The sequence below is a fragment of the Salmo trutta genome, chromosome 16, assembly GCF_901001165.1.
Source record: "Salmo trutta chromosome 16, fSalTru1.1, whole genome shotgun sequence".
Taxonomy (NCBI): Eukaryota; Metazoa; Chordata; class Actinopteri; order Salmoniformes; family Salmonidae; genus Salmo; species Salmo trutta.
The window spans coordinates 28753115-28767954 of NC_042972.1; the positions used below are offsets into that span (position 1 = coordinate 28753115).

Consider the following 14840-nt stretch of genomic DNA (forward strand, 5'->3'; position numbering starts at 1 on the left):
TCGTCTTTGTCTACCTAGATGACATCCTCATCTTCTCCCATTCCACCCAAGAACATGTGCTCCACGTCCGACAGGTTCTCCAATGCCTCCTGGAGAACCAGCTATTCGTAAAAGCAGAGAAGTGTGAGGTCCATCATTCCACCATCCCTTTTCTGGGTTCATCATTGCTGCAGGGAGTGTGCAAATGGATCTCGGGAAGGTGAGAGTGGTGATGGATTGGACCCAGCCTGCTTCCAGGATGCAGCTGCAACACATCCTGGGGTTCGCCACCTTCTATTGCTGCTTTATCCGGGGTTACAGCACCCTGACATCCCCCTGTCCGCACTCACCTCGCCTAAGGTTCTGTTCATGTGGTCTCCAGCTGCTGACCGGGCGTTCCAGGACCTCAAACATTGCTTCACCACAGCTCCCATTTTGGTTCATCCGGTCCCTTCTCATCAGTTCGTGGGTTAGACCGATGCTTCTGATGTCGGAGTGGGGGCGGTCCTGTCCCAGCGCTCTGCCCTGGACCTCAAGCTACATCCCTGTGCCTTCTTCTCCCACTACCTCAACGCCACGGAAAAGAACTACGTGGGGAATCGTGAGCTTCTCGCGGTGAATATGGTGTTAGAGGAATGGAGGCACTGGCTGGAGGGGGCGGAACACCCATTCATTGTGTGGACTGACCGCAAGAACCTGGAGTTTCTCCGCACCGCCAAGTGCCTCAACTCAAGGCAAGCCAGATGGGCCCTGCAGTTCACACGGTTCAACTTCTCCCTCTCGTACTGGCCGGGATCCAAGAATGTCAAGCCGGATGCACTGTCCCACCGCTTTAGCCCCACGGGTACCCCCCCGGAGCCCGAGACCATCCTTACCACCTCGTGCCTGGTGACGGCACTTAACTAGGGTATAGGGAAACAGGGTCCGGGAGGCACAGCAGTCCCATTCGAACCCTGAGGCGGGGCCCGGATAATCGGATGTTTGTGCCTGATGCTGTCCGCTCCGAGGCCCTGGAGTGGGCCCATTCCTCCAGGCTTGCCTGCCACCCAGGCTCCCGTCGAACCCTGACCTTCGTGCGACAACGCTTTTGGTGGCCTACGATGGTTCTGGATGACGGCGCGTTTGTCTCCACCTGCACAGTCTGTGCTCAGAATAAGACTCCTCGGCAAGCTCTGGCTGGTCTTCTGCAATCACTGCCTGTCCCTCTCCATCCCTGGTCCCACATATCCCTGAATTTTAGTAATGGATCTCCCCCCGTCTGAGGGCAACACTGCCATCCTGATTGTGGTTGACCGGTTTTCTAAGGCTGCTCACTTCATTCCTTTCCCCAAACTACCCTCGGCCAAGGAGACGGCCCAGCTCATGGTGCAGCACGTCTTCCGGGTCCATGGACTGCCCATGGACATGGTCTCCGACCGGGGACCTCAGTTCTCGTCCCGGTTCTGGAAGGCATTCTGCGCCCTCATTGGGTCATCGGCCAGCCTGTCGTCTGGGTTCCACCCCCAGTCCAATGGCCAGTCAGAGCGAGCCAACCAGGATCTTGAGATTACTCAGCACCGCCTGGTCTCCACCAACCCCACCTTCTGGAGCCAGCAGCTGGTGTGGGTCGAGTACGCCCGCAACACCCTTCCCTGCTCTGCCACGGGTCTATCTCCGTTTGAGTGTTCCCTGGGGTGTCAGACCCCGCTCTTCCCTGAGCAGGAGGAAGAGGTCGGCGTCCTTCTGCCCAGATGTTTGTCCGCCGCTGTCGTTGTACCTGGAAGAGAGCCCGGTCTGCCCTCCTCAAGAGCACTTCCAGGTATGGACGACAAGCTGATCGCCATCGGACCCCGGCTCCCCCGGTATAGTCTCGGGCAGAAGGTATGACTATTCACCCGGGATCTGCCCCTTCCCCCGGTTTATCGGCCCATTTCCCATCTCCAAGATTATTATCCCCTTTGCTGTTCGTCTTCTGTTTCCCCGTACCCTTCGTATACATCCAACCTTTCATGTGTCCAGAGTCAAACCAATGTCTCACAGCCCTTTGTCTCCTGTTTCCAGAATTTACATCTTCCAGTTGTGTGGTCTGATTGAGCTGATCTGCCCAGCTCTCCCCCACAGCTCCCAGCCGGTCACTTCAGTCACTAGTCAATCTTTTGAACTAATGCGAAGCAAGGACAGTTTACTTGTTACTAACCTCAACTAGAAACAATAATGTTTACTCTCTCTCTTACTTTTTGCTTTGATCACATCAGAAGCTCTAATTTCCCATATGCGCTATAATTCATTCATCTATGTTGTCACTTTCACACTGGTCTATCAATGTGTGTGTGTGTGTGTATGCAACTAGCTCTCACAGTCTCACGTCAGAATTAGACGTTCATCCATGTTTCTCAAATGTCAGATTTCTACGTCAAATTTCTAAGTGTTTAAGGTTAAGTTTCAGCATTAACTCCGAAATCTTAAGGTTAGGCATTAACTCCAAATGGTTAAGGTAAGGGTTAAGTTTTGGGATAGGCTTAAAACAAAAATCTTAAAAACAACTTTCTACCTTGCAATCAGAGGCAGATGCTTACCCCCATCCACCATCCCCGTCCACAACACCATAACAAAACTGAAACCTACTTGAAGGTAAGAGCACTCACTGTTGCTCCTAGTGGCTGGTTTCCATGTCATCTCCTGACATCCTCAGACATGGATGGATGTCGAATACTGACTTGTATTCCAGGTGACCTGGCTTGTGTGTGTGTGTGTGTGTGTGTGTGTGTGTGTGTGTGTGTGTGTGTGTGTGTGTGTGTGTGTGTGTGTGTGTGTGTGTGTGTGTGTGTGTGTGTGTGTGTGTGTGTGTGTGTGTGTGTGTGTGTGTGTGTGTGTGTGTACATTTGAATGTGTGTGTGTGTGTACATTTGAATGTGTGCTTGTGAGTATCTATGTGTAAGTATTCCTGTATGATGTGCATGAGTTTGTTTGAGTTGTAGGCCTATTTGGCAGTGGGTGGTGGTATGTGCATCTAATTGAGTGAAGTGATACATAAAAACATAGATTTTGGTATGTTTTTACATAATTGGTTGAAGTTATTACATTATTCATAAAACACATTGTTATTCACAGGTTAATGTAATAACCACTGGTTAATTACATTTAGTGGAAAAAGTTATTACTTTTACCGTTCAACATTTAATACGTTTACCGGCAAGTTATTACATTTACCAGGTTTATTACATATATCATTGAAAAGTTATTACAAATAAAAAAGTGATTACATTTAGCCTACAGGTGATATTACATTTACCGTTGTTACAGACCTTGTAAAGTGATCTTGATCTTAATATCATACTAAATGGAGTGTCACAGATTTTCATACAGAATAATACAAATTGCCCTGAGACCACATTAAAATATCTTACTACAGTCTTTGTATTTTTCTAGGGCTATACGTTCAAATACAATTTTACCAACATAACCCTAACTGAAGAAAATAAGCAGCCAGGACTTCCTCTTGACTCCAGAGCTGTGTACACATGACACCAGCCCAGGGCTCTGGAGCAGTGGAGTGTGACCACAGCTAGGTTTATTGTCTCTTATGGCGACTGAGTGACTGACTGACTGGGGATGCTTTAGTTCTGCATCACTTCTCTCCCTCCCTCTCTTTCTCTCCCTCTCTCACTTAAACTGTATTTTGCTCTCCCTCTCTCTTTCATTCCCTCCTCTATTTCTCTCTTTCTCCATTTCTCTGTACCTCTCTCTGTCTCCCTATCTCTTCTCCGCCTCTCCCCCCCCCCCCCCCCGCTCTCTTTCTCTCTGGGAGGGGTAGAGCCTAGATGTTATCAGGTACTAAATTGTGCTAATGGACTCCCTACCGTTTGGATTGAAGACTCCAGATAATGGCAGAGATCTACAGATAACAGCCACTGTGACCAGATTAGTTGATCATCTCCCTGGTAGCTCAGGACACACACAAAAGCACACACAAACGTACACACAAAAGCACACATACACTATACGCTGAGAGCTATCTCTCTGAATGACACTGTGTGCTCAACAGGTATTTCTAAACATGATACCAGCATAACAGATATGGGAGACTGCACCAACTTATCTGTCTATACGTGTGTGTGTGTGTGCGTACCCCTGTCATTCAGTGTCTGTGTGTGTGTGCGTCTGTTACTGTGCTCGTCTATCTGTGTGTGCATCTGTCAGTGGGTGCTTGCATGCATGTGTGTGTGTGTGTACACGTCTGTTAGTGTCTGTGTGTGTGAGTGTGCGTTCTCCAGGCAGGATGTGTTGTCAGATTCCTCCCCAGCCCTGGCTCAGCCAGAGGGATTAGTGGGGAGTCTTCTCTACTGCGCTCTGCCTCTTCCTCAAATCCCTAGAGGATTAAGTGAGTATAAGGAGGGAGGGAGGGAGGCAGGGAGGAAGGAGAGGAGGAGGGAGAGAGGAGTGATTGACATGCAAAAGCCTGGCAAGGAGAACAGACAAGATTGGACATGGAAGACAGGGAGAGCAGAGTGGGAATCAGGATTTTTAGTTTTACAGTTTTATCATCACTACACTGAATTGGAGGGTTGGCTACTGGATTACTGCTGTCACATAGGATTTATGATATTTAGCCTGTAAAAAAAATTGGCCAATGTTTACATGACCCCCTTACAAACAGGCCCATTTTTGCCACATTCTTACCTGCATACACCTTTTATACCTCCCGTGAGCATGCCGGCATGCTGGGGACGGTTGTAGTTGTGGGTTGCAGATGTGGGTGGGCGTCAATTTTAATAAATCCATTGAGAATATACAACATCAAAAATAAATAAGAAACAATACAATACTAATAACATTTATTTTCAAAAGAATAGTACAGCATCATCCAAAGTATATCAATGGTTTGTTAACTTGTTCATTAAACAGACAAGACACACCTACCCGATCACAGTCAACACACATACAGTTGAAGTCAGAAGTTTACATACACTTAGGTTGAAGTCATTAAAACTAGTTTTTCAACCACTCCACAAATTTCTTGTGAACAAACTATAGTTTTGGCAAGTCGGTTAGGACATCTACTTTGTACATGACACAAGCAATTTTTCCAACAATTGTTTACAGACAGATAATTTCACTTATAATTCACTGTATCACAACTCCAGTGGGTCAGAAGTTTACATACACTAAGTTGACTGTGCCTTTAAACAGCTTGGAAAATTCCAGAAAATGATGTCATGGCTTTAGAAGCTTCTGATAGGCTAATTGACATAATTTGAGTCAATTGGAGGTGTACCTTTGGATGTATTTCAAGGCATACCTTCAAACTCAGTGCCTCTTTGCTTGACATCATGGGAAAATCAAAAGAAATCAGCCAAGACCTGGATCATCCTTGGGAGCAATTTCCAAACGCCTGAAGGTACCACGTTCATCTGTACAAACAATAGTACGCAAGTATAAACACCATGGGACAAAGCAGCCGTCATACCGCTCAGGAAGGAGATGCGTTCTGTCTCCTGGAGATGAACGTACTTTGCGAAAAGTGCAAATCAATCCCAGAACAACAGCAAAGAACCTTGTGAAGATGCTGGAGGAAACAGGTACAAAAGTATCTATATTCACAGTAAAACGAGTCCTATATCGACATAACCTGAAAGGCCGCTCAGCAAGGAAGAAGCCACTGCTCCAAAAAAGCCAGACTACGGTTTGCAACTGCACATGGGGACAAAGATCATACTTTTTGGAGAAATGTCCTCTGGTCTGATAAAACAAAAATAGAACTGTTTGGCCGTAATGACCATCGTTATGTTTGGAGGAAAAAGGGGGATGCTTGCAAGCCGAAAAACACCATCCCAATCGTGAAGCACTGGGGTGGCAGCATCATGTTGTGGGGGTGCATTGCTGCAGGAGGGACTGGTGCACTTCACAAAATAGATGGCATCATGAGGCAGGAAAATGATGTGGAGATATTGAAGCAACATCTCAAGACATCAATCAGTCAGGAAGTTAAAACTTGGTCGCAAATGGGTCTTCCAAATGGACAATGACCCCAAGCATACTTCCAAAGTTGTGGCAAAATGGCTTAAGAACAACAAAGTCAAGGTATTGTAGTGGCCATCACAAAGCCCTGACCTCATCCCATAGAAAATGTGTGGGCAGAACTGAAAAAGCGTATGCGAGCAAGGAGGCCTACATACCTGACTCAGTTACACCAGCTCTGTCAGGAGGAATGGGCCAAAATTCACCCAACTTATTGTGGGAAGCTTGTGGAAGGCTACCCGAAATGTTTGCCCCAAGTTAAACAATTTAAAGGCAATGCTAACAAATACGTTTTGAGTGTATGTGAACTTCTGACCCACTGGGAATGTGATGAAAGAAATAAAAGCTGAAATAAATCAAATTTAAATGATTATATTATTCTGACATTTCACATTCTTAAAATAAAGTGGTGATCCTAACTGACCTAAAACAGGGATTTTTTACTATGATTAAATGTCAGGAATTGTGAAAAACTGAGTTTAAATGTATTTGGCTAAGGTGTATGTAAACTTCCGACTTCAACTGTATATTTTATAGCAAGAATTTAACAGAATAAAACACAACACATTTTTCACACACACATCTTGTGTCACCGGGAATGTGTGGAACCACTGTCATGTAAAATCTGATACTTTGAGCCCAAGCCCATGCTTTTTTTATCCACGTTTCATCGATGTTTAGGGAGCAGGCATAGGCTGTTATCTTCATCATGATACCGATAGAAAATAATAGCAATCCTATTTTCAAAAGTATGTGAGTCTCATTCATATTTCACAAACTCCGCTGGCTTTTGGAGTTGCCTTTAGGCTACATTATAGCATGCTAAATGTTTCTGATCAGTGATAGATGAGCTATACCACCTCCACTTACTGGCCCAGCCAGAAACCAATTCACCAAATAGCCTACAGACGGAGATTCTGTGAAACAAAATCACAAAAAAAGATTGCAGTTTTGCAACTGCAGTAAAAGTTCAGTAACCAAAGTTGACTGTGGTATTTTTGACGCAGTAATCGCAGAATAACTGCAGTGTACTGCACTGTAACTGCAGTTACACTGAAAAATTACTGCATTGAAACAAACTGTGTTATTTTGTACGTAGTATTTCAATCAAATGTATTTATAAAGCCCTTCTTACATCAGCTGATGTCACAAAGTGCTGTACAGAAACCCAGCCTAAAACCCCAAACAGCAAGCAATGCAGGTGTGGAAGCACAGTTAGAGTGCAGTATACTGTGGTTATACTGCACTCTAACTACAGTTATATTAGTGTACTACAGTTATACTGCATTCTAACTACAGTTATATTAGTGTACTACATTAATACTGCACTCTAACTACAGTTATATTAGTGTACTACAGTTATATTAGTGTACTACAGTTATACTGCACTCTGACTACAGTTATATTAGTGTACTACAGTTATACTGCACTCTGACTACAGTTATATTAGTGTACTACAGTTATACTACACTCCAACTACTGTTATATTAGTGTACTACAGTTATACTGCACTCCAACTACTGTTATATTAGTGTACTACAGTTATACTGCACTCCAACTACTGTTATATTAGTGTACTACAGTTATACTGCACTCTGACTGCAATCTTTCTTCGTAACGTTTTCCCAGCCTAATTGTAACCTAACCAATATCCAAATGAAGATGCAGGGGATAAAATGTTTTGATATTTATTGATTCATCAAGACGAGTCCCCACGCCTGTCTCAAAGCAGCGTGATGGCACTGTCCCAATCAAAACGGTGCTGTCCCAATCAAAATGGTGACAAGCCGCCTCAACATTATGGCTGCATTTCATATTAAGCAGTAATCAGCACTTTACCAAAATTAATATTTTATTTATTAGAAATTTAGTAGGATGAAATCTCTTTAATTCTCATTTTCAAGTGTCCAAATGAAGTGTTTGGTACTGTGTACCAAACAGTAGTAACAAGAATAATATAGCAGCTACTGTCTAATAATAATAACAATGAAATAATAATAATAAAAACACCATAAAAAAAGATGTAATTGTGGACTTGGGTAGAAAGTTGTTTTTGATATTTATGTTTTAAGCCTTTCCCAAACCTTAACCCTTACCTTAACCATTCAGAGTTAATACCTAACCTTAAGAATTTGGAGTAAATGCGTAAACTTAACCTTGAAACTATACATAGAAGTAACCAAACACATACGGAACAACTTAGAAATGTGACGTTTGAGAAACATGGATGAACTTCTAATTCTGATATGAGGCTGGGAGAGCCTGATGCACCCTTGGAATTTGTAATTGCTGCTGTTGTCAAAAGGAGTAGTGTGAGTCTTGTAAAGTTAGGTGTTCCTTAATACAGTATATAAGCTACAGTTGATACATTAAAAAAAATACATTGGTACCAATGCAGTTGTCTTCTGTTTGGGAGTGACAGCCAATTTACTGATTCAGACATTATGCAATTGTGTGTCTTATAATGGCATCCAAGAATGAATGTGAAAGATTGTTATAAATTACATATAATTGGTAAAGTAAGGTCTTTGTTGTGTTTTGATAGATTATGTCACTGTAGTCTAGGATAGGATCCTAGCAGTTGGGATATTAAGGTCTTTACAATGGATACAGTAAAAAATAAAAATAAATCTTAGATCTGTATAGTAATCCAAGCTTATAGTTAATTTTTCTAATATAATCAATATGCTATCCAAAAGATAATTCAGAATGTATCTTAAAACCCAGATATTTCAAACAATCAACACTTTCAAACACCTGCTTGAATTTTGAAAAGGTCAGTTAAGTTTTTTCGTTGCCGTGTACCAAACAGTATGATATATGACTTTGCTGGATTTAAAACCAAATTATTGGGTAGAAACAATTTTTGTAAAGTGTTAAAATCATCTTGGATAGTTGCTTATATCAGAAAAGAAGGTGGGCCAATACTGAGCCACAACTCTACTGAGTTCAAGGTTGTGATTTTCTTATTTTAACTAGGCAAGTCAGTTAAGAACAAATTCTTATTTTCAATGACTGCCTAGGAACAGTGGGTTAACTGCCTTGTTCAGGGGCAGAACAATAGATTTTTACCTTGTCAGCTCAAGGATTGGATCTTGCAACCTTTTGGTTACTAGTCCAACGCTCTAACTACTAGGCTACCTGCCACCCTTCTGTTAGTGAAACCAATGTTTTGAAGTTTTCCTAGTAAGATAAAATGATCAACTAAATCAAATGCTTTGATAAATCAATAAAATGATTACTAGGTTGTTTGGTGGAAATAAAAGTTTTGGCTTTGATACCGAAACTTTCAGATATAAAGAAAAGATGGAAAAAAGTTGGCGGTATGACAAAGTTGGCGGGAAAATATCTTAGTACGGAATGGATATAAGTCATTTTGGATGTAAGTTTATGCTCAATGGCCTGATCATTGTAAGCATTAATGTAGTACTATTCAATAGTTATATTGTATAGTTAGGTAGTTTTCCTGACCCCCCAACCTCACCAAGAAAAACTCTGGGTACTATTATGAAATGTAATTAACTTAACTCAATAGTTTCAAGTTCTACTAGTTGGTATTTAAGTACTGTCAACAATGATGCGTGGTGAACTAACTCAAATGTTAATCAGTACAGAATACCCAACCTTTTAAGCTTTAAACTCAAACAGTTCAAGGCAATTGGTTTTCTCAAACCATTTGAGTTAACGGGACTCATTATTCCAAGTCCATTGCAACTTACTCTAAAACATAGTCCTTAACTTTGTCCAGTAAAACGTTGTAGTAGTGGTACATTTTTCTTTGTTCTCTCCAGCAGTGCCTCAGCATCCATCTGTCATTGATCTGAGTTCCTCTCCAGGCCTCATTCCTGCTGTATTGATGCCTGTGTGTTTCATGTGGTTAGAGTCAGAGCCAGGGCACTTATAACAGAGCAGGCAGGGACATATTTCTACTGCTCATACTCACACAGCTCTATGTCTCTAAATGTCTGCTGGACAAAACAGGGGCAAGGAAAAGACTGTGTATTGGGACTGCTGGATGTGTGTGTGTCAGACTCTCATGTTTTAATTTGATTCACCTCTGTGTGCAGTGCTATGTTATAAAGGGGCCCTTGTTCTGCCTTCTGGTATCCCAGACCAGAGAGAGGCCAGGCTGGCCCCGGGCCTGTACCCTGCCAACCCACCGCCCGCCCGCACCCCGCCACCCGCCTGCTTTACCACATGGAACCCTGCTTTCCTGGAAGGGCCACTTTTCTACACTTATAGTTACACTCCCTCTCTTTCTGGCTTTATTGTTTTTCTCTCTCTACTTTTTCTTCTTTTTCTTTAGGGTAGGGTAATGATCACAGAGCGATGCCACATGCTGAACCCCAACAAAGAATTCTCTGTCTATGTCCGTTTTTGTATCTTTCTTTTGGCATCCCTCTTCTATATTTCTTTCACAAAGAAAAGTGAAGGGAGGGGAATTTGCTTTTTACATTTTTTAATGCCTATGGTCACTCCTAAAACCATCCCAACCCAAGATTAAGAGTTGTAACTGAGTAACATATCACAAAAGGGTGTATTTTTGAGTATGTTAATGTGGTGTGTGTATACATTATGTCTTGAAGATGGAGAGATGAAAAGTAGAATTGAAAATGAAACATGAGTAACAGTACTTACACAATGCAGCCATTTCTTTCGGAAGGTCCGCCCCAAAACGTCCAAAGAGGCTGCTATTGGCCAGCAGGTCGAAAGGTGAGTGGCTCCTCATGGAGTTGAAGGCGAAGGGGTAAACGGCAGGTGAAAAGCCAGTCATGTGACTCACCTGCCGTTCCCTGTTGGTTGCCATGGCCTTGAGAGGATAATTTTGGTCCAGGATAGTTCCGGTCCCTTGTCACTCTTAGGCAGTTGTCTTACTGGAGCTGGTCCTGGGGGCCTGGAGAGGAAAGGGATAAGGAGGGGTGATGAGCTGAGGTGGGACCCACAGACGAGACACCAAGCCTGTGCAACGCTGCCTCAGATCCAGGCTCTCTAGAGGGAGAGATGAGAATAGGAGGTTAGTTACAATGCCTGTCTGTTAATCGCACACAGTCTTAAGTAGTCTACACAGCCACCTACAGACGTAGGATCTTAATTTGATCCCTCTTTTGTTGCAGGAAATGCAAACTTGTAGTTTATTTGAGCTATTAAAAGACTTCTAAAGTTTTTAATTTCCACTTTGCAATTTCAGACTTGATTTGCCTTAAAAAAAAAATCAAACCATACAAAAATGTCCATTAATTATAATCCACATAATAATTTACATTTCCTGTTGCTGCAGGATTATTTTCCTGCTGTAGCAAACTGGCTCAAATTAAGATCTTAAGGGGCGACAGGTAGCAGAGCGGTTAAGAGCGTTGGGCCAGTAACCGAAAGGGCCAGTAACCTAAATTGAATCCCCAAGTCGACTAGGTGAAAGATCTGTCGATGTGCCCTTGAACAAGGCACTTAACCCTAATTGCTCCTGTAAGTCACTCTGGATAAGAGTGTCTGCTAAATTACAAACATTTTAAACGTACAACTCCGGTCAAAAGTTTTAGAACACATACTCATTTAAGGGTTTTTCTTTATTTGTATTTTCTACATTGTAGAATAATAGTGAAGACATCAAAACTATGAAATAACACATATGGAATAATTTAGTAACCAAAAAAAGTGTTAAATAAATCAAAATATATTTGATGTTAGAGATTCTTCAAATAGCCACCCTTTGCCTTGATGACAGCTGTAAACACTCTTGGCATTTTCTCAACCAGCTTCATGAGGTAGTCACCTGGAATGCATTTCAATTAACAGGTGTGCATTGTTAAAAGTTAATTTGTGGAATTTCTTTCCTTCTTAATGCATTTGAGCCAATCAGTTGTGTTGTGACAAGGTTAGGTGGGTATACAGAAGATAGCCCTATTTAGTAAAAGACCAAGTCCATATTATGCATCAGATGACCTAGCCTCCACAATCCCCTGACCTCAACCCAATTGAGATGGTTTGGGATGAGTCGGACCGCAGAGTGAAGGAAAAGCAGCCAACAAGTGCTCAGCATATGTGGGAACTCCTTCAAGACTGTTGGAAAAGCATTCCAGGTGAAGCTGGTTGAGAGAATGCCAAGAGTGTGCAAAGCTGTCATCAAGGCAAAGGGTGGCTACTTTGAAGAATCTCAGACATAAAATATATTTTATTTTTTTTAACACTTTTTTGGTTACTACATGATTCCATATGTGTTATTTCATAGTTTTGATGTCTTCTCTATTATTCTACAATGTAGAAAATAGTAAAAATAAAGAAAAACCCTTGAATGAGTAGGTGTATTAAAACTTTGACCGGTAGTGTACGTCTGTATACTGCATGGAGTGTCACAATCGAAATGCATCAATGCAAATATGATCAAATGAGAGGTATGTTGCAAACATAGAGGAATGGCATCGTTCATAGAGAAACTAACTGACACAAAAGATGTTTAGAAAGTCAAAGGAGAAGAAAAAGAGGAGGAATGAAGGAAAAAGGGGAAAGAATATAGATTGGTAGGGTTATGATGAAGACAGTGGTGGCCAGAGAATGAGTACGAAAGAGGCAGTTTCAGGGAAAATAAGTACAAACTAGGTCTGAGAGGATGAGACAGAGAAGAGAGAAGTCTAATTTCTGTAATTTTTTGAAAGTGCAAAATAGTGCAATGCCATAAATCAGTCCATTCCACCATAAAGAGTCTCTGTGTTCTCTCTGCCTGCCTGAACCGATGGCCACTCTGCCCAGGGAACTGTGCCCAACACATGGGCACACTTAACGCATTACAACATGCATGCTTTTCCCCCATCTTCTAAGGCCAATCTTCATGAGACTCCAAGGCACGTCTGTAAAGTCTGGATATTTCCATGTTGAGGTCAAGTGGTCAGGGAAAAACTTTTGGTTTTGATTGACAAGGATGCAGAGCCTTAAACATTTGCTGTCTTGCCTCTTCTAAATAATTTCATCAATCTCTCTCTCTCTCTCTCTCTCTCTCTCTCTCTCTCTCTCTCTCTCTCTCTCTCTCTCCATGTCTCTGGCGTTCTGTCCCACCCCCCACAGAGTGACGTGATAAGTGGGGTCATTCTCTCTGGTGGAGCTGTGGTAAACACACAGGAGCCAAAGAACGCAATGTTTTTTGGGGCCTGATGCAATTTATGAATCAGAGGTAGGGGAGATGGAGGGAGAGAGAAAGAGGGAGCGAACGATAGAGGAGGAGCGGGAGAAGGAGAGGGAGAGAAGGAGAGGGAGAGAGAGGGATGAGAGAGAAAGAGAGGGAAGGGTGAGGAACTTACAGTACCCTCTCAAACCAGGGGAAAAAATGTCCATGTATTAACGTGTACAGTGGAAAAACACACACTCACGTACACTCGCTCTGCAGTGACCTGTTCCACACACTGGGGGGCACCGCAGGGGCAGTAGCATGGCATATCGTGCAAGCATGCGCACACACTCTTACACAAAAAGACCATAACACAACAAACACATGACCACAAACACATACTCCTAATCCTTCTCTCCTTCCCTCCCCCTCTCTATCTGTTTTTCTCTCAGTCTCTCTCCCTCGTTCACAGAGCTAGTTAATTACAGCCTACTGCAGCGGGCTGCCTCAGACCACCGCTAATTTAAAGTTCCATTCCAGTAAACTGTTCCACATGTGGGGCCAGGCTGGCTGGCCAACCCAGCCACGTTACAGGAAGGATACACACACACGCACACACACACAGTCACACACAGACACACACAGACATACAGCTTTATTTTCGTAAAATTTCAGGACTTTTGCAGAGTAAAAATGTTTGACCATTAAAAATCCTATTTTCCTTAAAACCTAACCCTACCCCTAACCCTAACCTTAACCTTAACCTTAACCCTAACCTTAAACTCAAAACCCTAAACCTAACCCTTAAGCTTAAAATAGCATTTGAACAAATTCAGGACATGAAAAAAAGTCCTGAATTTACCAAAAAGTTATTGTTTTCCTAACTTTTCAGGACATTCTGGTGAATTGTTAGGACATTGGGGTGCTGATAAGGTACAAAAGAAAAAAGAAAGCACACGCGCACACACGCACGCGCACACACACACACACACTAGTTCATATACCATATCATACCAATGCCTAGTATACAATACGTAGAGCCCTGAGTTTTACCTAGTCAGCTCACAACCACCTGCAGGTATTCTTACCCTTCAATCCAATACATTCAATCCACTAAATCTAACCAGTGGATACTCTACACCCCCTGTCCATACCCTGACCCATCTATCATTACCACTGCTGTCAAAGATACCCTCTCTCTCTTCCATCTCTTCTTCCTGTTTCTATGCCCCCCTTCTCCAACCACCTCTTCCTCCATCTCTAAACCTCCCTTTCTCAACCATTACCAATCAGTCCACACGCTACATCCCCCTCCCTTTCTACATGGCTCATCTGCCAGGGTTTTAATCTGGTTCTCATTGTTCTCTTTGTTCCATCAGGTCTGTCATCAGGCCTATCTCTGACCCGGCGGTTTACGGGATGTTAGGGTTTTCTTCTTTTGTTTGCTTTTGTCTTGTTGTGTTCTGTTCTGAATAACCAACCCCTTAACTCATTATTCAGAAATCACACACATGCATGCACACGCAAACGAAAGCATGAACTCTGTTTTTCAAGCCAGAATTCTTCTTATTGAAATGTTGGATCTTCAGGGTTTTCGATTCTCTGTAAGAGCCAATGTGGGCTCTGGCCTCCAAATGTTTTTACTGAGAGGGAAAAAGGCTTTTGGACTCCAGAGACAAGAATCACTTATATGTCAGAAGTATGACGGGATGGTATGAACTGGAATAGACTGATGTCCAAATGAAAGTAAGTGGTGCAAAGACCAAAT

General features: G+C 42.7%; 1 protein-coding gene across 1 annotated transcript in view; it reads right to left on the minus strand.

Annotated features, from left to right (window-relative positions):
* LOC115150491 (retinoic acid receptor gamma-A) overlaps positions 1–14840 on the minus strand; it is an 80592-nt gene that overhangs the window by 52365 nt on the left and 13387 nt on the right. Inside the window, exon 2 of the mRNA XM_029693852.1 lies at positions 10615–10965. Coding sequence (XP_029549712.1) covers positions 10615–10783 — 169 coding nt within the window. The 5' untranslated portion in view covers positions 10784–10965. The remainder of the gene's footprint in view (positions 1–10614; positions 10966–14840) is intronic.